This window comes from Haematobia irritans, chromosome 3, assembly GCF_050003625.1.
Source record: "Haematobia irritans isolate KBUSLIRL chromosome 3, ASM5000362v1, whole genome shotgun sequence".
Lineage (NCBI taxonomy): Eukaryota > Metazoa > Arthropoda > Insecta > Diptera > Muscidae > Haematobia > Haematobia irritans.
In genome coordinates, this window is record NC_134399.1 from 137487556 (window position 1) to 137514634 (window position 27079).

At 33.6% G+C, this 27079-nt stretch overlaps 3 protein-coding genes, 1 long non-coding RNA gene and 5 other non-coding genes across 9 annotated transcripts; 5 read left to right on the plus strand and 4 right to left on the minus strand.

Annotated features, from left to right (window-relative positions):
* Positions 1-3675: 3675 nt before the first annotated feature.
* On the minus strand, positions 3676-4639 carry LOC142229967 (transmembrane protein 256 homolog). The gene is made up of 3 exons (XM_075300561.1): positions 4322-4639; positions 3982-4263; positions 3676-3912 (listed from the first exon to the last, which is right to left on the minus strand). Exons 1-3 carry the CDS (start codon positions 4412-4414, stop codon positions 3766-3768), a joined length of 522 nt encoding a protein of 173 aa, XP_075156676.1. The 5' UTR covers positions 4415-4639; the 3' UTR covers positions 3676-3765.
* Positions 4640-7002: 2363 nt separating this feature from the next.
* LOC142228552 (small ribosomal subunit protein uS5) lies at positions 7003-8466 on the plus strand. The gene is made up of 2 exons (XM_075299005.1): positions 7003-7138; positions 7575-8466. The coding sequence occupies exon 2, from the start codon at positions 7576-7578 to the stop codon at positions 8383-8385; it is 810 nt and encodes a 269-aa protein (XP_075155120.1). The 5' UTR covers positions 7003-7138; position 7575; the 3' UTR covers positions 8386-8466.
* A 3352-nt stretch (positions 8467-11818) lies between these two features.
* Positions 11819-13190, minus strand: LOC142230500 (uncharacterized). Its single transcript, XR_012720713.1, has 5 exons — positions 13032-13190; positions 12662-12782; positions 12432-12488; positions 12154-12234; positions 11819-11957 (listed from the first exon to the last, which is right to left on the minus strand). It is a non-coding gene; the product is annotated as an uncharacterized LOC142230500 (long non-coding RNA).
* Positions 13191-16582: 3392 nt separating this feature from the next.
* LOC142229340 (TBC domain-containing protein kinase-like protein) lies at positions 16583-19761 on the plus strand. The gene is made up of 7 exons (XM_075299894.1): positions 16583-16918; positions 16984-17999; positions 18054-18209; positions 18366-18750; positions 18815-19086; positions 19148-19444; positions 19507-19761. The coding sequence occupies exons 1-7, from the start codon at positions 16726-16728 to the stop codon at positions 19609-19611; spliced, it is 2424 nt and encodes an 807-aa protein (XP_075156009.1). The 5' UTR covers positions 16583-16725; the 3' UTR covers positions 19612-19761.
* Positions 19762-19777: 16 nt separating this feature from the next.
* TRNAG-GCC (transfer RNA glycine (anticodon GCC)) lies at positions 19778-19848 on the plus strand. The gene has a single exon. It is a non-coding gene; the product is annotated as a tRNA-Gly (tRNA).
* An 81-nt stretch (positions 19849-19929) lies between these two features.
* Positions 19930-20000, minus strand: TRNAG-GCC (transfer RNA glycine (anticodon GCC)). The gene has a single exon. It is a non-coding gene; the product is annotated as a tRNA-Gly (tRNA).
* Positions 20001-20170: 170 nt separating this feature from the next.
* TRNAG-GCC (transfer RNA glycine (anticodon GCC)) lies at positions 20171-20241 on the plus strand. Its single transcript has one exon. It is a non-coding gene; the product is annotated as a tRNA-Gly (tRNA).
* A 3255-nt stretch (positions 20242-23496) lies between these two features.
* On the minus strand, positions 23497-23568 carry TRNAG-UCC (transfer RNA glycine (anticodon UCC)). Its single transcript has one exon. It is a non-coding gene; the product is annotated as a tRNA-Gly (tRNA).
* Positions 23569-23687: 119 nt separating this feature from the next.
* On the plus strand, positions 23688-23758 carry TRNAG-GCC (transfer RNA glycine (anticodon GCC)). The gene has a single exon. It is a non-coding gene; the product is annotated as a tRNA-Gly (tRNA).
* Positions 23759-27079: the final 3321 nt, after the last annotated feature.

Below are 27079 nucleotides of genomic sequence, written 5' to 3' on the forward strand. Positions count from 1 at the left end.
GGGGAGACAACTCGGCTTTATCATTTTGTGCTTGTCGGCATTTTGCAATAGACGTGATAACCGCCTATGATGTCGAATTACGTCATACTTTTAGCCGGTTGCGCCTAATGGAGGAGTTATACTTGCCTGCATTTTTCCTTTAATATTTATCCCGTCACTACTATATATTTTCCATTAGAATGCTATGTTTTAAAAGTTAGTTTGAAATATCGATTTTTATCAAAAATATAATTAATATGGCAGAATTTAAAATACAGTGCAAGCGGGCCCACTGTGCAATACCTGATCCAAATTTTTTGGTATCAAATGAAAGCTCTTGAGGAGCACTGTAAAGCAGGTATTGCCCAGTGAGCCCTATATTGTAAATTCGCTCAAACTAATTTTATTTTTGATTAAAATCGGTATTTTTGGGATGCTTTCGAAAATAAATCCCACGTACATTTATAGTACTCCTCAAGAGCTTTCATTTGACACCAAAAGTTTAGAGCAGGTATTGTACAGGGTACCCGCGTGCACTGTATTATAAATTCTGACATATTAATTATATTTTTCATAAAAATCGTTATTTCAAACTAACTTTTAAAATATAACAGCAAAACTAATATTTATGGGCTGATTTGGAGATTGAAAGCTACTTGCGTTTGTAGTACTCTTCAAGATCTTTCGTTTAATACTATAATATATTGCGCACGTATAGTGGAAAGTGCTGATTTTTATTAAATATTTGATTTCGCCAAATTGTAGTTAACCCATTAGGTGGGCAGGCAAAAGCTGTCTGGTTTGTGTCTCGGCTAGTTAAATTTACAATTTATCTTCACGCACATAGATTTTGGGATCCTAGACAAAATTATAAAAAAATTCCGACCATTTAATTAAAAACAAGTATATACAGCACTAAGTTCGGCCAGGCCGAATCTTAAATACCCACCACCATGAACCAAATATTAGGGTTTCCTTTGAAATTTCAGGAGGCCTTGAGGACACTTCCCGAAGATAAATTTAAAGATTTCACCTATGAGGACTATATCAGATTATTGATTTATAAGAACCATTTTTGTTTGAGTTTTAGAGGACTGATTAACATATCTTGTAAGTGTGCAAGAAAATTATAAAATAACGTCTTGATTTGAAATCTTAAATCTGTAGAAGTAAAATCTGCAAATTTTACATTGAGTTTCAAGCAATTATCATGATCAGTGCGCCTTCTACACACTCAAGAAGTGAAGTCGGTCTATATGGAGGCATTACCAAATGGACCGATAAAAACTTAATCCGATACACGTTTTTTGTGAGCCTAAAATACCAGAATATTTACAATTTCAGGCAAATCAGATAAAAACTACGGTTTCTAGAAACCCAAGGAGTTAAATCGGGAAATCGTTCTTATGGGGGCTATACTAAAATATGGACCGATACTCACAGTTTTCGGCACACCTCTTTTTGGTCCTAAAATACCTCTAGATTTCCAATTTCAAACAAATTAGATAAAAACTACGGTTTCTATAAGCCCAAGACCCCAAATCGGGAGGTCGTTTTATATGCGGACCATACCAAAACATGGACCGATACTCATAATTTTTGGCACACGTATTTTTGGTCCTACAATACCTCTAGATTTCCAATTTCAGGTAAATTGAATAAAAACTGCGGTTTCTATAAGCCCAAGAAGTAAAATCGGGAGATCGGTCTATATGGGGGCTATACCAAAACATGGACCGATACTCACCATTTTTGGCACACCTCTTTATGGTCATAAAATACCTCTAGATTTCAAATTTCAGGCAAATTGGATAAAAACTACGATTTCTATAAGCCCAAGACCCCAAATCGGGAGGTCGGTTTATATGGGGACTATATCAAAACCTTGACCGATATAGCCCATCTTCGAACTTGACCTGCCTGCAGACAAAAGACGAGTTTGTGCAAAATTTCAGCACGATTGCTTCATTATTGAAGACTGTAGCGTGATTACAACAGACAGACAGACAGACGGACATCGTTATATCGTCTTAGAATTTCTCCCTGATCAAGAATATATATATACTTTATATAGTCGGAAATCGATATTTCGATGTGTTACAAACGGAATGACAAACTTATTATACCGTCACATGGTGGTGGGTATAAAAATTAACAGTAAATGACGATCTTCGTGTGGTTCATGTACAGAGATGGTCCGAACTGCAATTTATTGGGTTATCTACTGTCAAAAAGTTGTAAACGTCGAAACGTCATACCTGTATAAAAAGTTAAAAAAAACGTAAAAAATGTCAAAAATATTTGCATGACTCTTATATATGATTTCAAACTACATTTTTAATATCATAAAGCATGAAAACTCCATATTGAAAAATTTTACAATTTTTATAATAACAATTTGTACTCAAAAGTAATTTCCATTTTTTCCAGAGAACATATGTACATATATGCATATATGTACATATGTTCTCTTGGATTACGCATGAATTTCTGATGTTTTTTAGAGGTTCATTCGACTATTTTAGGCATACGTCAGCAGTAATTCTATTATCAGATAGACCTGAGTTAAATTATAATTTTTTTCTGAACAGCAGGAAATTTCAACATACTACTGACTTTTCAGAAGTACGTCTGCTATTCCAAAATAGCTGTTTCAGCAAACAGGGTTTGATATTAACAGCAGTCTTTTTTCTATGAGCGTATCAGAAGAAATTTTTATTCAAATTAAAAATGTTTTAAATCGTGTTTCGTGCCATATGCAAATGATTTTGCTCCATAAAATGTGTGGACTATATAAAAAAACATTACAGTTTCAGGATCTGTTAAGATGCCGAAGCTTTTTGAATACATAATTTATATCATATCGAGTTGCCATAGTGTTGAATTTGTTTCAGTCAAAACACCCAGTACAAATAAAACGTAAAAAAAAATTCAAAAAATTCTTTTTTGTCATTATATCAAACTACTGAAATCTGAATACTAAAAAGCCTGTTAGTTATAAAAGAATATTATAAGACATGGATTGAATTACCTTTTATTGATGATTTTATAATAAAATATGCTAATATTGAACGAAAATAGGCCAAATTTTCTCAAGTACAAATTCCGAGAAAATAATCGGCTTTGGTCGATTATTGCCTTTTTGCCGAACATCGGCTTCGGTCAAAAAAAAAAACCGCTTCAGTCCAGCTCTAGTCTGTGGTGTACAGAGCGGCGAAACTCAGAATAGACAAGCATTTATTATATTATATTCTTTAAAAATTAAGTACCAATTGTTAAGGATTAAAGCAAATATACAACTCAAATTAGAGACAGTCTACCGAAGAAACTAAAGTATGCATACTTTATACAACCTAATCTATATTGTAAATCCGAATTTCCTAAATGAACAAAAGCTTCTCTCCGACTTGAAGCAAATTCCGCGCAGAAATTAAGATTGACATCATAGTCTGGTTCATACAATTTTTGGAACTGAGATATCTATAATTTCACACAACTTGAATTCCCGATTTCTCTATATTCTTCAATTACAACAGACCAATCTGTCTCCATGTAAACTAAATTTGAATAGTGTAAAATAATATATATGCCTGGTAATTTGTTTTAATGCCGTAAGATATGTTACACAATTTTATCCTCGCAAAGATTTCTTGATGATCATATGGAATATAGTATTTTCATTTGTCCAACAAAAGGTTTCATATGAAATTACTTAATTTATTACTTTTTAATACAAGAAACAGTTGTACTGATATTTATATCAAATTTTGAGATGAAAAAAACCGATTACAACATAAATGACAGCCAAGCAAGAATTAGGCAAGTTCCACCCATGGGAGCCATGCTGGCAAACGGAGGTTTGTTGCCAGTGAAAGCACGATAATAGAGACATCCACTGAAAAGTGTCATGCCCATTACCATTAATGGTCCCGACTAGAATTGAAATATTGAATATCCGTTATATGTATAACACAAGGTGCTATGTAGGAAATGATTACATACCAGCATTGGATATTTCGCCAATGGAACACCCAACAGAGCTATTGAATGGAAGAAATGAAACCGATTAGCCGTATCAAAAATGGTTCGCATTTCAGAATTGTCTTTGAATTTTGCGTTGTGGCTTCCAATCGCTCCAAGTATTACTGCTGCTGCCCCACTCAAGCCAGCCAAACGAGTAAATATCCTATTATTTCCAGCTATTTGCCATAGAGGTGGCATAACTTTTACCAAATCTTTGGACATTGAAGTCGAGGCATGAACTACTGCATTTGTATGGGCAGACTGGAAAATTTTAAAAATAATTTGTATATTTTAAAAGTTTTCCATTTCAGATCCTTACCTTCCGGTTTAATAAAGAACCTGTAGTGTTTATTACAAATTTACTCAGGGGATTACCAGTTGCTAAATAATGTAAACCGTCTGAAATTGTCATCTTGTGGGGGATTTTAGTTGCTTCTTCTTTACGTTTAACCGGCCGGCAGATTTCGAACAAATAATAAGTTCTTCCAAATTGTTAGAAGTAATCTGGCTTATAGATAAAAAATAATGTATTTTATCTGTTTCTACGATTTTCAAATTTTGTATTTTAAGTTATTATAGTATTTAACACTCCTTCAACATAAAGCGATAATGACAACAACTTGAAAATCGGAAAGTTGAATATTGGAAATATGAAGCCTATCAACCATTTCTGATTGGGAAGACGCCTTCGTATTAGTCGAACACAATGGAAAAATAAGTCGGCAAGCGATTGGAATTTCCATATAAAATATTCTGAAAGTTTTCTTATACAATAAAACAGGGACATCGCCTGTAAGTTATTGGATATTTTTCCAAATATACTGTCTAATCTAATTTTTAAATGAATTCAGAGTTAATAAATGTATAAATCTAAAATAAATATGTTTATGAAATCTTATATATTGTCTTTTTTGGGTATGCTTAATTGTCCCAAAACAGCCGCATAGTGGCTTTAATTTAGTGACTTGGCATGGTTAGGGTAGGTTAGGTTATGTGGCAGCAGGATGTATCAGGCTCACTTAGACTATTCAGTCCATTGTGATACCACAATGGTGAACGTCTCTCTTATCACTGAGTGCTGCCCGATTCCATGTTAACCTCAATGACAAGGGACCTCCTTTTTATAGCCGAGTCCGAACGGCGTTCCACATTCCAGTGAAACCACTTAGAGAAGCTTTGAAACCCTCAGAAATGTCACCAGCATAACTGAGGTGGGATAATCCACCACTGAAAAACTTTTTGGTGTTCGGTCGTAGCAGGAATCGAACCCACGACCTTGTGTATGCAAGGCTGGCATGCTAACCATTGCACCACGGTGGCTGACTTGGCATGGAAAAAATTTTCAATAAATGACGGTGTCTTCCTAATGAGATTTAGATGTCATAGTGATAGTAACGTCAAATTCGACTGCACCATAAAATAAATATCATTTTTGTTCTACATTTGAAATCTCGTTTTTTATAGAAGGGCGATTTAACTATCTCTAAAAGCGAGATTTGGATCATGGAGTGAAGTAGTATTAATTACAGTTGGGTAGTTCCAGATGGAACTAGTTCATTGGAGCTAATTACTTTAAAAACTGTGGTGAGCAGTTCCAGCCCTTTTGATCTTTTATTTCCTCAGTTCCTTTTCTTCTTGAGCGTAATGCGGTGCCCTAATGGGCAAATGGAAAAAATTTCGCTAATTTTTCGCATTTTTTAGTTTTGTATGGAGTTTCAACCCGAAAACCGAACAGAATACCGGCCTTTAAAAAGCAAATGACAGTTGAAATCTAGGTAAAGGCCGGTACTCAGTTCGGTTTTCGGGTTGAAACTCCATACAAAACTATAAAATGCAAAAAACTAGCGAAATTTTTTTCCATTTGTGGTACTTTGTTTTTTTTTCGAGTTGAAAAACTGACGTTTATAGCTGAGTACTATGTTTAGTTTTCAAGCTGAAAACCAGCTTGTTTTCAGGGTTACTTTTTTAAATTAATTAAATTATAAATATAAAATGGTTCGCAATCAATTCCTTAGATCTTTTCCATTCATTATTTCAAAAAAACTTTATAAAAATATAATCGTATTCATATAGATTTTTGTACTTTTAATTTAGTGTTTTTGTGAAAAGTACGAACATAGTACTCACCTTACAGCATTGCGCCATTTGCAATGTGAATTAATTTATTTATTAAAACTATTTGTCGTTAATTCTGTTTATAAACTCTGAGAAGAAAATGATATGGAACAAAATTGAAAAAGGACCTAAGAAAAGGAACTAATTCATATTGTGGAACGGAAGTTCCGTTCCGTAGGGATGCCAGACGTACTCTTTTAAAGAGCACATCTGCTCTTTTTTACAAAAGGTGCTCTTAAAACAAGATAGGCCAAAAGAGCACGCAAAAGTGCTCTATTTTTAGTTAAGTACTATTTTTGTGCTCTTTTTATGCATCACAACAGTTATTACTCCAACGCGATTCAATAAATGGTAAAAGTAAACTGAAAATACGTAAATGTCACACTACGAGATTTTCCTATGCCGTTATTTTCTAATTAAATAGTGTTTTACTTTATATATCAGAGTCGAAGAAGAGCACGCCGATGTTGCTTCTTCACTTTGTACTCTATTCTAAATGTAAACAAACTTATTTTAATAACATTTTTCACAAAAACACAAAAAAATGACTTCCAAAGTATTGTAAGAAAATTAGCTTGAGTTAAAAGTGGTTTATTTTATGTTTATGTTAAGAATCTTTTTGTTATGTTCAATTGAATTACATATATTTCAATAAATTGGAATTAAATGTTTTTAATTTATTTGAAAAAGTGTGCTCTTTTTATAAGCTGAATGTGCTCTTTTTGCCTCTTCAAAATCTGGCATCCTTAAACGGAACTAAAAAGAAGATCACTCAAAGGAACATAACTCCCAACTCGAGAATTAACTTTGAATTTGGATTGTTGTTATCCAATGATAAGGAACTTTAAGCGGCCGTACCTATTGCGCGCAACACGTTTCTATTTATGTATGAACTGAACGATGAGTATTCAGCGAGTAACAATTTACGCGAGTTTTATTTTGGCTTCTTATCAAAACAACGAATTGTGTCTCGTTCATTCGGTTTTTTACCTTCACCGTTTTAACTTGCATCTAACTACAAGTAAGTACGATAATTTTGTTTTTCATATATATATATATTTAAAAAGTTGCAGAAAATATTGATAGGAATGTGAAGATAATTCCGGCCATGTTAATAAATAACTTACGTGAAAATATCCTCAAAAGTCAAAAAAGGCTTTTTGGAGAGAAGAATGCTATAGCCACGTGTTTTCTTTAGTGACATGTAGTAAATAATTTGGCTGTACTACTTGCCTGAAATATCTTCATTTTCTTGGTTACTTTATGATGATAATTATTAAATTTCCTTTTGCGGTTTCCACCAGAAGATCAAAATTATCTCAGCATGGTTTTTGATCTAAGGATGGTTTAAAGGTGTCTGATACTTTAGTAACCTAACCTCACTTTATGTGACGGCACATTTTTTATTTTAGTATATATACTTACTTAGGTGTTAACATCTTTCTATTTGTTTTTAGAATGGCGGACGCAGCTCCAGCCCGTGGTGGTTTCCGTGGAGGATTTGGTTCTCGTGGTGGTAGAGGTCGTGGACGCGGACGTGGCCGTGGACGCGGTCGTGGACGTGGTGGCAAAGAAGACTCCAAGGAATGGGTTCCAGTCACCAAATTGGGCCGTTTGGTTCGTGATGGCAAAATTAACTCCTTGGAAGAAATCTACTTGTACTCTTTGCCAATTAAAGAGTTCGAAATCATTGATTTCTTCTTGGGATCGGCCTTGCGCGATGAAGTATTGAAGATTATGCCTGTCCAGAAACAAACTCGTGCTGGTCAACGTACCCGCTTCAAGGCTTTCGTTGCTATTGGTGACAACAACGGTCACATTGGATTGGGTGTTAAGTGCAGCAAGGAAGTTGCTACTGCCATTCGTGGTGCCATCATCTTGGCTAAATTGTCTGTAGTGCCTGTGCGTCGTGGTTACTGGGGTAACAAAATCGGTAAACCCCATACAGTGCCATGCAAGGTTACCGGCAAGTGCGGTTCCGTCTCTGTACGTTTGATTCCTGCTCCTCGTGGTACCGGCATTGTATCTGCCCCCGTACCTAAGAAGTTGTTGACCATGGCTGGTATTCAAGATTGCTATACTTCTGCCCGTGGTTCCACTGGCACCTTGGGTAACTTCGCCAAGGCTACTTATGCTGCTATTGCCAAGACCTATGCTTACTTGACTCCCGATTTGTGGAAGGATATGCCTTTGGGTGCTACTCCTTATAAGCAATTCGCTAGTTTCTTGGCTGAAAAGCCCGGTGCCCGTCACAACATTGATGCTTAAAGATTTTATCTTTATAGACATTATGTAAAAGAGAACATTTAAAAATAAAATTGACAACTCCTTGGAGTAGAGAAAATCTTATATATGTTGTTTAGTTTTATGTTGATTTATAATTTGTATCGGAATAATTTCCTAATAGGCCGAATACTATTTATATCCTTTTGCAGTTTGAAATGGTTTTAAAACAAATGAGAATTAACTTCTATATGCATATCATGGAACAATTGTTTTTTTTTTCTATATTGAAATTTTTTCTTTCTATTTTTAAAAATTTGCATTATTTTTGTAATTGATATACTACATTAACCACTACTAAAAATGTTCCATATTTTTTTCTCAATTCTTTAATGTACGCCTATACTATTTCTCGGTCGTTAGTATATGAAAGAAATTAAAGTAATCAAACAAACACACAAAATTAAAAAAAAAATATATATGAAGACGATTATATTTTTTTTATCAAATTATGGATGGAAAAGATTCAAGGCATTGATTGCGAAACATTTTTATACCCTGCGCCACACTGTGGAACAGGGTATTATAAGTTAGTGCATATGTTTGCAACACCCAGAAGGAGACGAGATATAGAGACTTGGTGTCTTTGGCAAAAATGCTCAGGGTGGGCTGCTGAGTCGATATAGCCATGTCCGTGAACACAGTTTTGTAATCAAAGTCTAGGTCGCAGTTTTAGTCCAATCGACTTCAAATTTGGCACAAGTATTTCTTTTGGTTCAGAATAGAACACTATTAATTTTGGAAGAAATCGGTTCAGATTTAGATATAGCTCCCATATATATCTTTCGCCCGATATGGACTAATACGGTCCCAAAAGCCAGAGTTTTACCCCAAATTGGTTGAAATTTTGCACTAGGAGTACAATTAGTAGTGTACACTCATAGAAAAAAGTCTGCAAATAACAGCAGTCGATGTCTGCTGTTATATTTTTGTATGAACAACAAATTATAAAATTTGTAGGTTATACATTTTTCCCCAAAGCATATTTAAGAACCAAAAGTAATTTTTGGTATATTTTAGTACTGTAATATACTTAGAAGCTCATAAATACGATCAGCAAACATTTTGTTTGCTGTTATGTCTCAATTCGATAAATATTCAGATTTTTAATCAATTACTATAGATTTTCATAAAATATTGTTTTAGTTATGTTAGGATAGCTCCTATGTTGATATTTTTATTTGTTTCAGCCAAAATAAAACATAATTTAGTGTAGTCGAGCTTAAAAAATAGCAAGAAATGTTTGCTATTTCAGCAAACAGTGACTGCTGTCCCTTTTTCAGCAGACTTTCTGCTGTTTTAGCAGACTTTTCTGCTGTCCCTACTAACAAATTTCTTTGGGTGTAGTCAAGTGTGCCAAATTTTATTGAAATCGATTCAGATTTAGCTCCCATATATATGTTTTTCAAATTTCGACAAAAATGGTCAAAATACCAACATTTTCCTTGTAAAATTGCCACTGCTTAGTCGAAAAATTGTAAAAATGACTCTAATTTTCTTAAACTTCTAATACATACATATATATCGAACGATAAATCATAAATAAAGTTTTGCGAAGTTTCCTTAAAATTGCTTCAGATTTAAATGTTTCCCATATTTTTTTACTAACATTGTGTTCCACCCTAGTGCATTAGCCGACTTAAATTTTGAGTCTATAGATTTTGTAGAATTCTATCAAATTCTGTCCAGACCGAGTGATATTTAGATGTATGTATTTGGGACAAACCTTTATATATAGCCCCCAACACATTTGACGGATGTGATATGATATCGAAAATTTAGATCTACAAAGTGGTGCAGGGTATAATATAGTCGGCCCCGGCCGAATTAAGACTTTCCTTACTCGTTTATTTCTAAATTAATTGATTCAAAAAAATAACCGTGAAAACAAGCTAGTTTTCAGCTTGGAAACTGAACACTACACAAAAAAAAATTTCTGATTCAATCACGAAATTAATTGATCCAATTAATTTTTTAATTGAAATGTCTTCAATCACAGAAATGATAGTATCAATTAAAAAATTAATTGATCCAATTAAATATTTAATTGATACTATTCATATGTGTGATTGATTTTTATTTCAATTAAAAAATTTGTTGAATCAATTACATTTTAATTGAATACTTTTTAAAACTCAATTAAGATTTTAATTGGAAAAATTTTCGTGAAATTTTTTTCTGTGTACATACCTTAAAATTGAAATTGTTTCGTAAAATAGTGCACATTTACATAAAAAACGAAAAATGTCCATAGAAATCATAAAGCATTTTTATGAAATGCTCAAAATAGTTTCGTAGAAAGTGCTCAACTTTTTTGCGATAAGAAGGTGGGTACTAAGTTCGAGTTTAGCCGCTAAAATAGTCATTTTTTCACTAAAGGTGAGTACGAAGTTCGAGTTTAGCCGCTAAAGTGTAAACGAAATTCGTAAAAAAACCATAAAAGTATACATATTTGTTTCAGATTTCATTATAACTTGATAGGGAATAGCCCAAAGCAAATTTTCACAAAGTTTGTATTCCTAAAAATGGAACTTAGTACTCACCTATGGTCAAAAAATGGAAGAAATTTCAACTAAATCTTCTCAGTCAATTTAGGTGCAAACCTAAGTTAAGGACAGCTCAGATATGTTAAATTTTGTATTCATGTGAATAAATTTGGCCAAATATGTTTTGCAGCTTGTTGCTGCAATGCTGAGGATCATGTTTCTACTGCGGACGCATAACTTGAAAATTATGCCGATTTTAATACTTGGAACCTAATGTTAATTTCTGTAATGAATGTACAATCTTGTTCATGAGATACAATCTTAACAACGTTGGGAGGAGTTGGGATACATGATATGTAAAAACTAACTGCCATGGTACTTTTATCATGTTACCTATTATTTTTAATATTACATATGGGTTAAGGCCAACCTTTGTCCCTTAGCGACGTGTTTCTCGATTTTCACCTCACCACAAACAGTAAATTGTCGGTGTAACATGAAATGGAGAAGATTGATATTATGATAATTTTTTGTTCAATAACTACTTCTTACAATTATCCCATATATTATATATTTCAGCTAATGGTTGTAATCATAATCGAAGAGTATTATTTTTAAAAATTTGGTTGTAGTTTCGAATTTTGAGATTATAAAGACTTTTCAAGATTATTAAATTTGTATTGTAAGCGAAATTCTCTCTTTATTAAATACGCAAAGAATATATACTCTCCATAAATGTTTATATCTAAGTCGGATTTGAATATGATTCTATAGATCTCCATTTTCTTCCAACTGAATTACTTGTTACAACTTCGTATCATTACTATTTGCAGTTCGAATCATATGAGTGGATGAACATTTTGTGAATTTGTAAACCACAAGACTAACCAAAACATGGGGATAATCTAACATTAAAAAGGACACATATCCAATTTCATTGAATTTCCATTTATTTATATCTGGTGCCGAGCACACATGTAAAGAATGAATCATTCAATCTTTATATTTATATTACACTTTCAATATGAGATTTGTTCTTTTTCCATGACAGCAAAACTTGAAGCGGTAATCCTGTAAAAGAAAGACAAAATTAATTAATCAATGCAAAATTCAAATAAAATTTAAAATTTTAGCATTCGTATTATAATCAGACAATCCTAAACCGTCATTAGCAAAGCTTCCGGTGGAAACCGCAAAAGGAAAAGAATAGGAATTTCATCATATGAACTATAACGCTACAATCAGACGCCTATCACTTGTTACATACCTTTCCCTCCAAAGTTTGTAGTTTTATCACCTTCCTGGTTTAATGTTCAATGATTAGTCACATTTTTAGGCATAAAAACAACTGAAAAGAATAAAAATATGCAATTATTAGCTAAAATTTAATATATGTGTATTTTGAAAACGATATGATGTATGAATTATGTTCATCAGACAATCCTAAACCGTCATTAGCAAAGCTTCCGGTGGAAACCGCAAGAGGAATGATTGAGGATTTTCATCATATGCGTAGATTCATTTATAAATATCTGACATACTAACCTTAATTATTTTGTCCATTTATTTAAGCGTAGCTCGCCGCCTCCAATCACATGACATCTACAACAACATAAGAATAAATTTAGATTAGGAATTTGTAGATACACCATTAAATGTAAAATATTCTTTTTAAAATCAGGGATAATATCTCTTTCAATACATTAATTCAGTACAGGTCTGTGTAATTTTCATCATTTAAAAATAACTACAAACGAAATTAATTTAAAAAGTACCTTTTCATGCTTTTATTAACGCCACGCTACAGCGTAGTCGGCCTATGGTTTAAATAACGCCATTATATAGACTATGGAATAATCAGCTTATGCTTAACACGTGGTAACATGTAATCCAACACTGAAAAATAAGAAATTAACTATTACTAAAGCATTTCTTGAACAATATTAATATTTTTTAACATATTTTCATTTTCTATATTCAGCTTGCCATTACATCTTAGTCTAAGAACTAAAATATGTGAAATTTTATGAAAAATACACAAAATTCCACGTGAAAGTTCAAATTCTCAGTCTCGTCATCAGTCTCATCATTATAGAAAATTAAAAGAATGTATGATTTGTTTTTCTTTTTATAAAAATTACTTACCATTTATGAAAATGGACACTAACTCTTCTTTTTAATTTTTTTGCAATTGAAATCATTCGACATCATTTCAAAAACACGTGTGATCCCGAACAAATTTTCTTCAAATAGAATGGTGATAATGGCTTGTGTCAACCATATTGGAATTGTGAAAACTCGTTTTTTCCTAATTCGCTACTCGTTGTTAAAGAATTCCTCTAAGCTGACATTCGGTACTATAGGTCACTACCTAAATTAAACGGAATATGCGTTGCGCATACGCCGTTACTCCCCTATATATTTTGAATTCTTTTGATTTGAAACGGAATGCAGAATAAAGGCCGGTATGCACCTCTAGCGAAATTTTCGGTAGCAAACATTTATTTAAGTCTGCAACAAAAAAAACAGGGCTGTGTACACAAATTTTAAACCAGCTAATCGCTTTTAAAAAATGTTAATATATGTTCTAAATATTCCTCAAATAAATTGTTTATTATTTACAGACCTTTTAAAACTTTTACGCACACAATGATTGTAATAAATTAAATGTTGGCTGCCAAAATATGCTTTTGACAACCCTGTTATTTTCATTAGAGGTGCGTACCAGCTTACGAAATTGAACGCTACCGAAAATTTCGTTAGCATAAATAGCAATGCATTTCTTATGGGAATGAAATTTTTCGCTAGAGGTGCATACCGGCCTTAAGAATAAATTCAAGATAAAACGGAGCACCAGGCAACCAACGAATAACCAGATCCTGTGGGGAGATATCCCCAGAAATCCTGGAAATCGTGCAAACTATTGTGGATGTGGACATGGCATCGTCCGGCGAAGACGTTGTAGATGAGGAAGTGGCTAGAAATGTCAATGGTGATTGTAGGTAGTTTTGATTCTTGGGACATCAAAATTTTTTTTTAATGTGCGTCTACAACCCATTGTATTTAATCAACGAGCGTACATTAGATACCAGTGTCATAAAAGCAAATGTGGGAAAATATCCGGGAAGTTAGCGTCGTCGCTAATTAACGATAACAAATTAATTTGTCTAGTCATAGGGTGACACAGACAGAGACGTAAAAACTGAAAAAGTACCCTTTTTGTCAACTGTTCTAGAATATCAAGGAGAACCAGATTCCTGGCAAAATATATATAAAAATTCTTCAATGACCAATGCACAGTGGGCTTTGAACATGTATATTGATTCTATAGTTACAATTTAAGGTATGGATCATTGTCCAAACCACCTAGGTTCCTTCAGAAACCATATATTTCTATGTGCAACTCCATGTTTATATCATTAATTCCCGCCTGGAGGACACACATTAAAAAATTTGTACAATGGAACATGAACATGTACATGTTCCAAGTCAGCTAACATCTTTGTTAAATTGCAGATTTTAATATTGAAACTGCTTGTCAGGACATTAATCAACATCTGGTGTCCACAATTTAAGAACCTAGAAAATTGGATATAGGAACAAGAAAGCTGACATTTCACACATGTTCAGCTCGAAGCGTCTGGAATTTCCAGATTTCTATTTCAGCAACTGGAAACCGTGCAGGTTTTAGAAAGAAATCCACACCAATTAATGATCAAATGGTGTTGGGTATAATTTTCAGTAATGAATTTTATAATCAACAAATATAATAATAAATTTAATGTAAATGCTTAAAAAAACAACTATTAAATATAAAATCAACTAATACAAGTTAGTAATAACACGTATTGACTACAAATTAAAAAAATAAGAAAAAAACAACTCCCTGAAAAAACTTATCTTCTGAAGTACGTATACGTAAAATTTTTGAACGGTCAGAGTGATATGTTGTTTGATGGTAATAAATATTTGGTGTTTCATCAAAAGAACAAAGGAAAGAAGACAAAAATATCGCTCATTTGCAGACGAAAAAGTGCCGCTGTGAATGAACTTCAGACGTCTATATATTTCTTGGTCTATGGTAATAATCTGTATCCCAATAAACACAAACGTTAGAAAAATGCTAAATTTCAACAATTTTTCAAACATTTTTTCAAAGGATTAGGGTAATATTCAAGTTGAGAAATTGTTGAGAAAATCGCGTTCTCAACAAAAAACAGACATTACCCTCAACAGTGAAATTCAACACATTAGCAATAATATCTCATGTGTTATCCTCAAATTGAAATGCATCGCTACTCTATAATTTGTCAAACAATTTTCGATGTGAGTCAAATTCAAAATTAACATCGTTGCAAATACTTTTCAACCTAAATTTGTATGAATGATATCTCCACTTCAAATTGAAAGTCAAAGCTAAAATTCTATGAATTTTGTATAATTTATTCATTTTCATCAAAATAAAATATATAATAATACACTACACTACATAATACACTACAATACCAATTGATAAATAATAATCTTATTAAACATATCAACATATAAGAAAAAAAAAAACAAACAATAAAACTTTAAATATCTTAAACATTATTAGTAACCACCTTTGCATTCATAATTCGATTTCCTTCCTTTTGGTTCCTTCCTTTTATTAACATGCGGGCAATTTGAAATTAGGAACGTACTGGACCGCGTGTTAGAATTGATTTCCAGCAGAAGGAATTCACAAAATATCCATTTTAAACTGATAATAGTATATGAATTAAACTGACGATGTGATGCACATTTTCATCCAGAAGTTGTTGATTTCAACAATTTGTTGTTTTTAACAATTTGCACTTGTAATGTTTCTGAAAACTTTTTCTTGTCGATAAGCCAATCATTTTTCAGAAGTTGTTGATTTCAACAATTTGTTGTTTTTAACAATTTGCACTTGTAATGTTTCTGAAAACTTTTTCTTGTCGATAAGCCAATCATTTTTCATTGGTCAGCTTCTTATTGTTTGCAAGAATGTAGCATCCAAAGATTTTAGTTTTCTGCTAAGAGATTTAAATTTAGTGACTTCTTTAAAGTGTTGATTTAATTTTTAATATTGACGTACCAATTATTATAAATTATTTGAAGCAGTTCCAGTTAATTGTCCACCATTTTTTCACTGGTCAGCTTTTTAATGTTTTCAAGAACGTAGAATCCATAATTTTAGTTTTTTGCAAAGAGATATACATTTAGTGACTTCCTTAAAGTTTTATTTCATTTTTTATTTTCACTTACCTATTTTTATAAACTATTTGGTTCTTTGTCTAAAATTTTCCATTTTTTTTATTTCTTGCAATTGATCACGAACTTCGTTGCACAAATAAGTATTGAAAACCACATGGTTTTTTCGTTTTTTCGGTAGTGTTTTGTCAAAGTTTTCTCATATTATCTTCAACACCTTTTCAAACGTTTCTTCAACATTTTGGCAAATTGGAAGTAATTCGCAAACAATTTGAAGATGTATTGAAGATGAGCTATTTCAAGTCAAGTTGAATTTATGTTGAAAATTATATTTACCCTCAAACTGAAAAGTTGTTGCATTTGAAAAACGCTCATCCTGTGTTTATTAGGATGTTATTTGCAAAAGTTTCACCCTAATATAATAACACAGGGAAGTTCATTTATTTATAAATAAGAAAATCGGGCATACAGCTGATCTGTTAAAATAACATATTCAGTATAGGATTCTATTTTTCTGCTGGAGAAGAAGTATCGAAATACCGAAAAATTGAATATGTTTTACAAAAATTGTATTTGAGTTCAGAGCAAGCAAAAGTAAAGTAAATTGCAAAAAAGAAAAAAAATGGTTAATAAGCAGGAGTCTCTTCTCGCTGCAATAACATTTTTTGCAAAATCTCATGACGGCGAAGTTTGTGGTAGCAATGGTCTCCCATTGACTCCTAATTCCATTGCTATTTTGGGTAGATCTCAGAAGCTTAAGGAGATTAAACATCCTAATTTATGCCAGTACTTGGATGTGATTCGCGGTAAACACGGTAAGAAATCTACTGGAAATACACCCCCAAAATGTAGTATAAAATACTCCTATGAATTCTTGCAGAGCGAACTGTTGTGGTTTCTGAATATCATGGAACTACATTACAGAACAAAAGTAAAGACTCATTAAATACCTCTTTGATTTTACGAATCTTCTATCAAATCGCATCTGCGTTGAAAGAGCTAAATGACCACAAACTTGTAGCTCATAATCTGGAACCTAAACATATACTATTGGATGCCTACGACAATGTTAAACTATTTAATTATGGTTTGTTTTACATGTCAAAAAGTGGAGAACACGTTTCTTTCCCCATTGGCAATATAAAGTATATGCCACCAGAGCGGCTATTGGGCGTGAAAAACAATTACAAAAGCGATGTTTGGTCACTGGCAATGATCATAGCGGAACTATTGCTAGAAACACAATTTTGGCCAAATCTGAAGATATCAAATATTTCACGAAAAATTCTTTCATTTTGCCAGTCTTCAAATATCCTTGAAAAAATTGCCAGAGAACATAATAAATTGGATGCATTTCAATTACTTGATGAAGGTATTCGCAATCTCTTGGAGCAGTGTTTGGTAGTAAATCCATCGGAGAGACCTTTACCTAGCGAAATACTAAGTCATCCATTGTTTACTGAGAATCTTGATTTATATTTGGTAACTCCCAAAGAGAAATCCGATATTCTGGTGCTACGTATGCCGTTAGATCAAATATACTATTGGTGGCAGTTGGCCGGTGGTGATGTACAAGCCGAGCTTAAAAAGGAAGGCCTTATACGTAGTGAAGCTCCTATATTGGCTATACCACAGATTGTTTGTCTCAATGGCGGTATTGTGGGTCCGAAACGTAGTCAGTCATTTCTAATGGATGATCGTGTGGTGATTCTAAAATTAAATAATCTAATTGATCGCTTACGCAAAATTCCCGCTATGGCCTATTATCCACTAATACATTCCCCGAAATTTCCCTACAAATTTGGTTTGGGCATGGATCAATTGCCCTTGGTAATACGTGAAAAAGATATAGAATATCAATTCTATAGAGTTCGTTTATTTTCGTGCTTATTAAAGGTGGGATTTTATGAAATATTGTCTTGATTGATTTTTGAGGTATTCTATTTTTAGGGATATCCGTATACCTCGGAGTTGATAAGGAAAGAATCAGCTATTGATATACCACCTTTGCTCCGGGGACCTATATGGGCTTGCCTTTTAGACGTCATACCAAACGGAAGCTATGAGAAAATAGATAAATTTACGCCCACCTCAACAGATCGCCAAGTAAGTCTAATGTAACTTTTTTTTCACAAAATGAATATGGCTAAAAGAGCACGCCGTAAGTCAAATGGTTTTTTTATTTCAAATATAAAAAAATATGTAATGAAATTTAAACGTTTTAACTATGTATTTTATTGTAATCCACACTATTTCCATTAGATCGAAGTTGATATTCCACGCTGTCATCAATATGATGAACTACTTTCGTCGCCCGAGGGTCATTTGAAACTAAAGCGTTTATTGAAGGCTTGGGTAACGGCCCATCCTCAGTATGTTTATTGGCAAGGCCTTGATTCGCTGACTGCGCCATTTTTATACTTAAATTTTAATCGTGAAGAAATTGCTTTTCATAGCGTTTATCAGTTCATACCTAAATATTTGCAATGGTTTTTCCTCAAGGACAATTCTGCCATTATTAAAGAATATCTGTGTAAATTTTCACAACTGACAGCCTTTCATGAACCCCTTCTGGCTCAACATCTACACAATATTCACTTCATACCGGAACTTTTTGCGATTCCTTGGTTTTTGACAATGTTTTCCCGTAAGATAACTTAAAATCACATTATCCAATATATATTGAGTAATCCTATATGTATAACTTTCAGATGTATTTCCTTTGCATAAAATTCTACATTTATGGGACAAATTAATGTTGGGCGATAATTCCTATCCACTTTATATTGGCATTTCTATATTGAAGCAATTGAAGTCGACACTTTTAGCTTCCGGTTTTAACGAATGCATCTTATTGTTCTCCGATTTGCCAGATATTGTTATGGAAAATTGTGTTGTTGAATCACAGAAAATGTATGATTCAACACCAAAAAGTATATCCCACCGATTTCATGCTATCAACGAAAAAGAACTTGGACCATTTGTATGCTGAAACTACCAAAAACGGTTTGTCATTTTGATACATTTGCTTTCCTCATTTACAGGATATAACAAACGATGTAACTTTGGCCCATTTGCAAAAGGAAATGTGCCCACGTATTAGTGCCGCAGATCTGAATAATATGTTAAAATTTGACCCGAATGCCATGCTTTGCTTAGATATACGTAGTCCATCGGACTTTAATCGTGTTCATTTACCAGACAGCATTAATATACCATTCAATGGTATAGACTTGGAGGGAGAGAAGTCTTTGGTTTCATTGAATGAACCACAACTAGAAGAAAAGATGAATAATCGTATAATAATTTGTATAAGCAATATACATGAAAACGCCGTTAAGGTTAGTCCCAATAATTTTCTTGTTAATAATTTTACATTGACCCTAGTTATATGTATTCATAGTTTTCAAAGTTTCTGGTTGAATGTGGCGTACCTCGAGTTTGCATTTTACATCAAGGATTCAATATCCTTCATTCAATTGAACCGAATATTTTATTTTCCAATTGAGGTTTAAAACTATCTATAGGTTAATTAAATTAGTTTAAATATTTACAATCTTTATTATGTCCTAATTTTTTCCAATTTGTATATGTGATTTATAATATCAACATAAAATATGAATGTTTAATAAAAAAAATGTATGCTCCTTTTATCAAATGTTGGTGGTACTCAAGCATCGGTGGTTCAGTGGTAGAATGCTCGCCTGCCACGCGGGCGGCCCGGGTTCGATTCCCGGCCGATGCAACCTTTTGCTAAATGTGGAAACAAAAATATATGGGAATAAAAGAATTTATATGTGAAACTAAAGTAATCTAAAAAGTAATCTGCATCGGCCGGGAATCGAACCCGGGCCGCCCGCGTGGCAGGCGAGCATTCTACCACTGAACCACCGATGCTTGTACCGAACGGTTGTTAACATGGAATCCCAAATATTTACATGAGCTGATTCTGTTAAATAGTCTGTAAACAACATATCATATATAAATGTGGTGAATAAAGTACAGCTGATAAATGTTAGAATTGGAAGTCACAGCTTTAGGGTGTCAGCTGTACATTTCAGATATAAGCATCGGTGGTTCAGTGGTAGAATGCTCGCCTGCCACGCGGGCGGCCCGGGTTCGATTCCCGGCCGATGCAGAAATCTTTTTTATTTAGAGTTCCAATTAACAATTTGCTTCTCTTTCATACTCAAAAAGTTTATTACAAGTAGTGCCAAAATGCCTGAAAATCTGCTTAAAAAGAAAAACACTTTTGCACTTGTCTTTATTATATCAACAACGCCCAAAGAAATTAATTGATAGATCCAGCAGAAAAATGTGGTAAAACAGGAAGAAGTCAGCTGAAAAAGGGGAAATAGTCACTGGATCAACTGGTATCAACTTGAATACTCTAAAACATTTTTTTAGTTTGGCTGAAACAAAACCCTGTAGGAAATTGAGGTGACTTTAAGTTAATAAATTGTTAGTCATAACTGAGTCACAGGTGACTCAAATCCTAACTCATTTCCCATGTAAAATCCTATTCAGTTTTAACACGTGTTGTCATTGGAACGAGTCAGTCCTCACTCAAACCTGCATAAGCTTCAGCTAACCAAAAGTTAGCTCAAAGTGAGTTAGCTTTAGGCTGATAATATATGAGCATACTATGAGTTAGCTCTTAACTGATTAGTTTATGGTGAGCTCTTTGTGGATAATAAAATATTTTGTTTTTGTTTTATTATTTTTGATTCATTTTATTTCGAATTAATTAAAAAATAATAACAATTCAGATTCTTTAAAATTATTTTACAGTAAATAAAATATAACCTAAGTAAAAATTCGGATAAGTTGAGTTCATCTTGTCTTGAGTTTGAGTGCTGTGTTAATTTTCTCGTTTAACTCGGAGTTGTACCTACTTTTGTAATGACGCACACTGAATGGAAGTGGCATTCGTCAGGGAGGTCCAAAAGGCTTAAGTGTATTTCCCAAAATCTTCGTCCTCAAACAGCCATTTAACACATTTATTCGAAGTTTCCATTTATTCCTTCACTGATAATGATGGGTTCTAGTGGAAATAAGGAAAGTTTAATTATTAAATTGGGTTTGAATTATGCACTTCTATGCTATTTACCGCTAACCGTGACAAAAAATTACAAATGTTCTCTGAAAATAGAAGCTAAATTGAAACAAATATAAAAAGCCAAATCCAAATTGACAGTTATAGAAGCCAATACATATTTTTTGTTTGTTTATTTGAATTGTTTCCATGACTTTACTTCACTTAAATATGCATCAGCTTAGAGTGAGTAAAAAGGTAACTCATTGCTGATCGAGAAAAAGTGAGTTTGGGAAAATTTCAACTGACTCAAGACTGCATAAATAATGAGTTAGCTTAAAGTCGTCTCAAATTAGTTAGTAAAAAGTTAGTTTGATTTTGAGTGAGTTCGAGACATTCCTACAGGGAACAAACACGTAAACTAAGAGTTATCCAAATGCCATACACAAAGAAATGTGTAGACGTCATTATCAGTCCACAGAGCAGTTGTTCTGCACATCGTAGCGGCGCGTTTTGTAAAAGAATTTTGTAGAGGAATATCAGCAATTATGCTGATTTAAGAGATTACAGTTCAATATGAATAAAAATTTGTTTAAAGATGTGAATTTAGCAAATATTTTAGTTTGAGATCAATATTGGGAAACAACACAATATTTTGTTTAAAAACCATATTTTAAAAGTGATATGAAGCTATTTTAAATAAAACCTATTTTAATTTGGATTGTAATTGCATTAAGAACCTAGATAATTTTTTATTTTAGAAACATTTTTGTTATTTCAATATTTAAATTATAAAAAATTAAAACACATTTTTGAGGAACAAAAATATTGGTACAAGTAGTTTTAAATTAGTTTTTTGGTACATTTAGTACTTTTTGGTCATTTCTTTTTGTTTGATAACAGCATCAAGCAGTCTAGACAATGAATGTACCAATGTTTTGTTTTATTTGTAACTATATTCCCCCATTCTTCCATCAACACTGCACCAAATTTTATCGAAATTGATTAATAATAGTGCCCTAAATACTTCAAACAACAAATACATGGTCAGGCGGGCCGACACCAAGGACTAAACTAACTGAGGAGGTGGTTCTGAGTCGATCTGTATATATTTTATGAAGCTTAAAATCAATATTTCTGGTAGGCACATTTTTTTCGCAGATACCCCGACCACTAAGTGCGGCACTGTATGTTATATGAATTTACTAAAAATATTATTTGCCGGTCGTGCTTCAGGCACTGATTTGCACACAATCTCAGTCTATCGGATGCGTTTCTTTGGCAATTCAGTTCTTTGGTAGCTGACAAAAAACTAAAACCAACAAACCAGTCTCAATGAAAATTACAAAAACATAAAAGGTACGTATCCCAAAATACAAAAATTACATAGATTACTACCCATATTGGTTTGCTGGCCTACCGACGTTCCTAGACTTATCGTGGTCTATCCCTTCACAAACCATGGTATCCCCGTGGCCAATTCATCCGGGCCACGAGGTGAAGTGCGCATAAATGTCAAAAGACCAAACAGCATCTTGGAATCCTGTCAACTTGGAATCCTTATCAACGATATAATCCAGCACATGAATACTGCCAATACGGGCCCGCAACTCACAACGAACAGTAAGGACTTTTCGACGCAAATGAACAATCTCCCGACCAACCCTCATCCACAAATTTTCCAAAACACCACCAGACTGGGGGCAATAACATCCATAACCCAATGAACAACTAGTTCCAAAGGGACAAGTGGAACTAGATACTCGGAAACTGCAGAAAATTGCTGAAACGTTCATGGAAACCGAAAGTTAGATCACTGAAAGGTCCATCTATAATGTTGTTCATTTTAAATTCGCTCTGCTTGCTCCTTTAAATTCATTAATGTTTTTTAAAATGATATAATTTTTAGGTTGGTGGCAGCATTTTAAAAATGTACACTCTGTAAAGCAGCGCTTCCCAAATGGTGGGCGTGGCCCCCTAGGGGGGGGGGGGGTGTTCACCACCAGGTTCCAGGGGGCGCAGCGTCATTTTTGGCGCAACGAAATTGATACATTATTTGGGAGGCGCGAAGCAATTTGGGTTGGGAAGCTCTGCTGTAAAGCAAAATTAATGCAAAGTATGTTTTCAAAAAAGAAAACACCTCAAAACAGATATAACAGCTTCGATGGGCATCACAATAACAATAACAATATTACAAAATACAACAATTACATAGAGTTCCTAAAAAAAAATATGGAGTCCCCGTGCCCAATTCATCTCCGGTTCATTGAATCTCCCTTTCAATTCTTTAAAAATAGTGGTTCAAGCAAATTAAAATAAGATGTATCCATTTGCTAATAAATAAAACTAAAAAACATGTGCGTTGGCCGGGAATCGAACCCGGATCAACTGCTTGGAAGGCAACTATGCTGACCATTACACCACCAACGCCCTGGCATCGATGTTGCTCATTGCTTTTAACAGCATGCTCTCGACATTTATAATATGAATGGTTGTATTTGCATACATATGACAGATAAGTGTGTTGTTTAAATCCACGGCATTTGTCAGCATCGGTGGTTCAGTGGTAGAATGCTCGCCTGCCACGCGGGCGGCCCGGGTTCGATTCCCGGCCGATGCAAACTGTTTTTTTTTTAATTAAAAAGCTTTATTATATTTGAATTTGGCACAAAATTTGTAATAGAAGTTTTTGTTTGGTGCGTTAAAAAAAAATTGTAGCTCCAATATTACTTAGAATGGGATTGGATAATAGTATGAAACAGAATAATTCAAGGTATAAATGTTTTAAGTAAAATTAATACAAAAACAATCAGTAAATACATTGCATTGTACAAATTTTTGAAAGTAAATAATTTAATTTGAGAATTTATTAAAATTGTAACACCCATCATGTATAAATGTATAACTCTTAAAATGTTTTCAGTTGTTAACATACGATTTCTTCATTTGTTTTCGCTATATTGGACATTAAAAATGCCATTTCACAGAAGCTTTTAAAAAAGGTAATGCTAATACATTGCATCAATGGGCCATGACCAGAGAATGAAGCCGCCAAGTCGCGCCGCCTTTTTCAGTCGCCGTCGACTATTTATTGCCAGACGACGCCGCCGCCGAATATGTCGACTCATCTCGACTCAAATTTAGCCGCCAATTAATCAAAAATATCGATTTAAATAAGAAAATGTATTTATAATTGTCATATTTTTTTTCCAAAATTATGCACCTTCCTCCCACAAACAATCATTTTAAAGCTGCTATAATAATTTTACAAAAATTCAGCTCGGAAACTTTGAATGAAATGTAAATTTGATTGTCAGATTGGATGTACAACTAATCGCATTACTATTCGAGCAACTTCAAATTGATTTTTTAATGGATAATTGTCCGCCGCCGAATGGACAAATTTTTATCGGCTTAGCCGTCAAGCCGCTGCCGCCGGAGGCAAAAATTTTGTGTCAGCCGCCGCCGACAAAAATGGGTCCGCTTCATTCTCTGGCCATGACATGGGTTCTATGCTTTGAAACTAGGGTGCCACCGCCTATATTTCTCCAAACGTCAGAATTGCTCCGCATTTGGTTGAGAACCGGTCAACTTTATGCAGTGTTGCCAACTCCCCAAGGCCAAAAAGCACCAAAAAAATATTATAAATTCCAACATACCACCTTCCACCACAAAATCGAAAATTAAATGCTCTACTACTACTAAAAAAAAAAAAAAAAAAAAAAAAAAAAAAAAAAAAAAAAACTTCGGAAGATGCATTATAGAACTTTTGTGAATTGAATTGAATTTCAATGAATGTATTTCGAGTTTAGCCGCTAAAATAGTCATTTTTTCACAATTACTTTTCATTAATTAATCATTTTAAATTTGTGAAAATTAGCTTTTGGCTATTCCCCATCAAGTTATAATAAACTTTGCAGCAAATATGCATAAATTTATGCCCATTTTTACTGATATAGTTTTCACTTTAGCGGCAAAACTCTAACTTAGTACTCACCATTATGAACCGCTATTCAAGTATACACCTTGATCAGTTTTAATGCTTTCGTCCAATTCATTTTGATCAGTGATATTGTTCAACTTTCAAAATATTAATATATGGAAGGAGTCTATTGCTTATTTCAGTTGTGCGTGCTTTTGTGGATTTAATACAAACGTTTTTAATGACATCTTTACCAAATTAAAAAATTCGACACTCATCGCTCGGCTTTCCTACAGAATACCCTAAATAACAATATTAATAAAAAACAAGTATATACGGCCGTAAGTTCGGCCAGGCCGAAGCTTATGTACCCTCCATCATGGATTGCGTTGAAACTTCTTCTAAACACTGCCATCCACAATCGAATTACTTAAGTTGCGGTAACGCTTGCCGATGGCAAGGTATCTTAAAACCTCCTAACACCATCTTCTAAATTGTATGTAAGTCCATACGTGGTATATATTAAATAAAAAAAGATCGATCCAATACGTATATAATTCAGTTTGACAAAGTAGACATAAAATTTTGACAAAATTTTCTACAGAAATAAAATTTTAACAAAATTTTCTATAGAAATAAAATTTTCACAAAATTTTCTATAGAAATAAACTTTTGACAAAATTTTCTATAGAAATAAAATCTTGGTAGATTATTTTTGGCTCGAGTGGCAACCATGATTATGAACCGAATAAAATTTGAACAAAATTTTCTATAGAAATAACATTCTGACAATGATGAAAATTTTATTATGAACCGAATAAAATTTCAACAAAATTTTCTCTAGAAATAAAATTTTGACAAAATTTCTATAGAAATAATATTTTGACAAAATTTTCTATAGAAATAAAATTTTGGTAGACTATTTTTGGCTCTAGTGGCAACCATGATTATGAACCGATATGGACCAATTTTTGTGTGATTGGACCAATTTTGGTATGGTTGTTAGCGACCATATACTAACACCACGTTCCTAATTTGAACCGGATCGGATGAATTTTGCTCCTCCAAGAGGCTCCGGGGGTGAAATATGGAGAACGTTTTATATGGGGGCTATATATAATTATGGACCGATATGGACCAATTCTGGCACGCTTGTTAGATACCATATACCAATATCATGTACCAAATTTCAGGCGGATCGGATGAAATTTGCTTCTCTTTGAGGCTCCGGAACCCAAATCTGGGGATCGGTTTATATGGGCGCTATATATAATTATGGACCAATGTGGACCAATTTTTGCACGGTTATTAGAGACCATATACCAACACCATGTACCAAATTTCAGCCGGTTCGGATGCAATTTGCTTCTCTTTGAGGCTTCGCAAGCCAAATCTGGAGATCGGTTTATATGGGGGCTATATATAATTAAGGACCAATATGGACCAATTTTTGCATGGTTGTTAGAGACCATATACCAACATCATGTACCAAATTTCAGCCGGATCGGATGAAATTTTTTTCTCTTTGAGGCTCCGCAAGCCAAATCTGGGGATCGGTTTATATGGGGGCTATATATAATTATGGACCGATGTGGACCAATTTTTGCATGGTTGTTAGAGATCATATACTTACACCATGTACCAAATTTCAGCCGGATCGGATGAAATTTGCTTCTCTTTTAGGCTCCGCAAGCCAAATCTGGGGATCGGTTTATATGGGGGCTATATATAATTATAGACCGATGTCGACCAATGTTTGCATGGTTGTTAGAAACCATATACCAACACCATGTACCAAATTTCAGCCGGATCGGATGAAATATGCTTCTGTTAGAGGATCCACAAGCCAAATCTGAGGGTCCCTTTATATGGGGGCTATACGTAAAAGTGGACCGATATGGCCCATTTTCAATACCATCCAACCTACATCGATAACAACTACTTGTGCCAAGTTTCAAGTCGATAGCTTGTTTCGTTCGGAAGTTAGCGTGATTTCAACAGACGGACGGACGGACGGAC

Excerpts from the sequence above, each read along its gene's own strand:
- LOC142229967 (XM_075300561.1), bottom strand. The coding sequence starts at position 4,414 with ATGACAATTTCAGACGGTTTACATTATTTAGCAACTGGTAATCCCCTG. Across the intron at positions 4,264-4,321 it reads GTTCTTTATTAAACCGGAAG|TCTGCCCATACAAATGCAGT; the intron begins GTAAGGATCTGA and ends AAAATTTTCCAG. Across the intron at positions 3,913-3,981 it reads TGGCGAAATATCCAATGCTG|TCGGGACCATTAATGGTAAT; the intron begins GTATGTAATCAT and ends TTTCAATTCTAG.
- LOC142228552 (XM_075299005.1), top strand. The coding sequence starts at position 7,576 with ATGGCGGACGCAGCTCCAGCCCGTGGTGGTTTCCGTGGAGGATTTGGT.
- LOC142229340 (XM_075299894.1), top strand. The coding sequence starts at position 16,726 with ATGGTTAATAAGCAGGAGTCTCTTCTCGCTGCAATAACATTTTTTGCA. Across the intron at positions 16,919-16,983 it reads TGTGATTCGCGGTAAACACG|AGCGAACTGTTGTGGTTTCT; the intron begins GTAAGAAATCTA and ends GAATTCTTGCAG. Across the intron at positions 19,087-19,147 it reads AAAAAGAACTTGGACCATTT|GATATAACAAACGATGTAAC; the intron begins GTATGCTGAAAC and ends CCTCATTTACAG.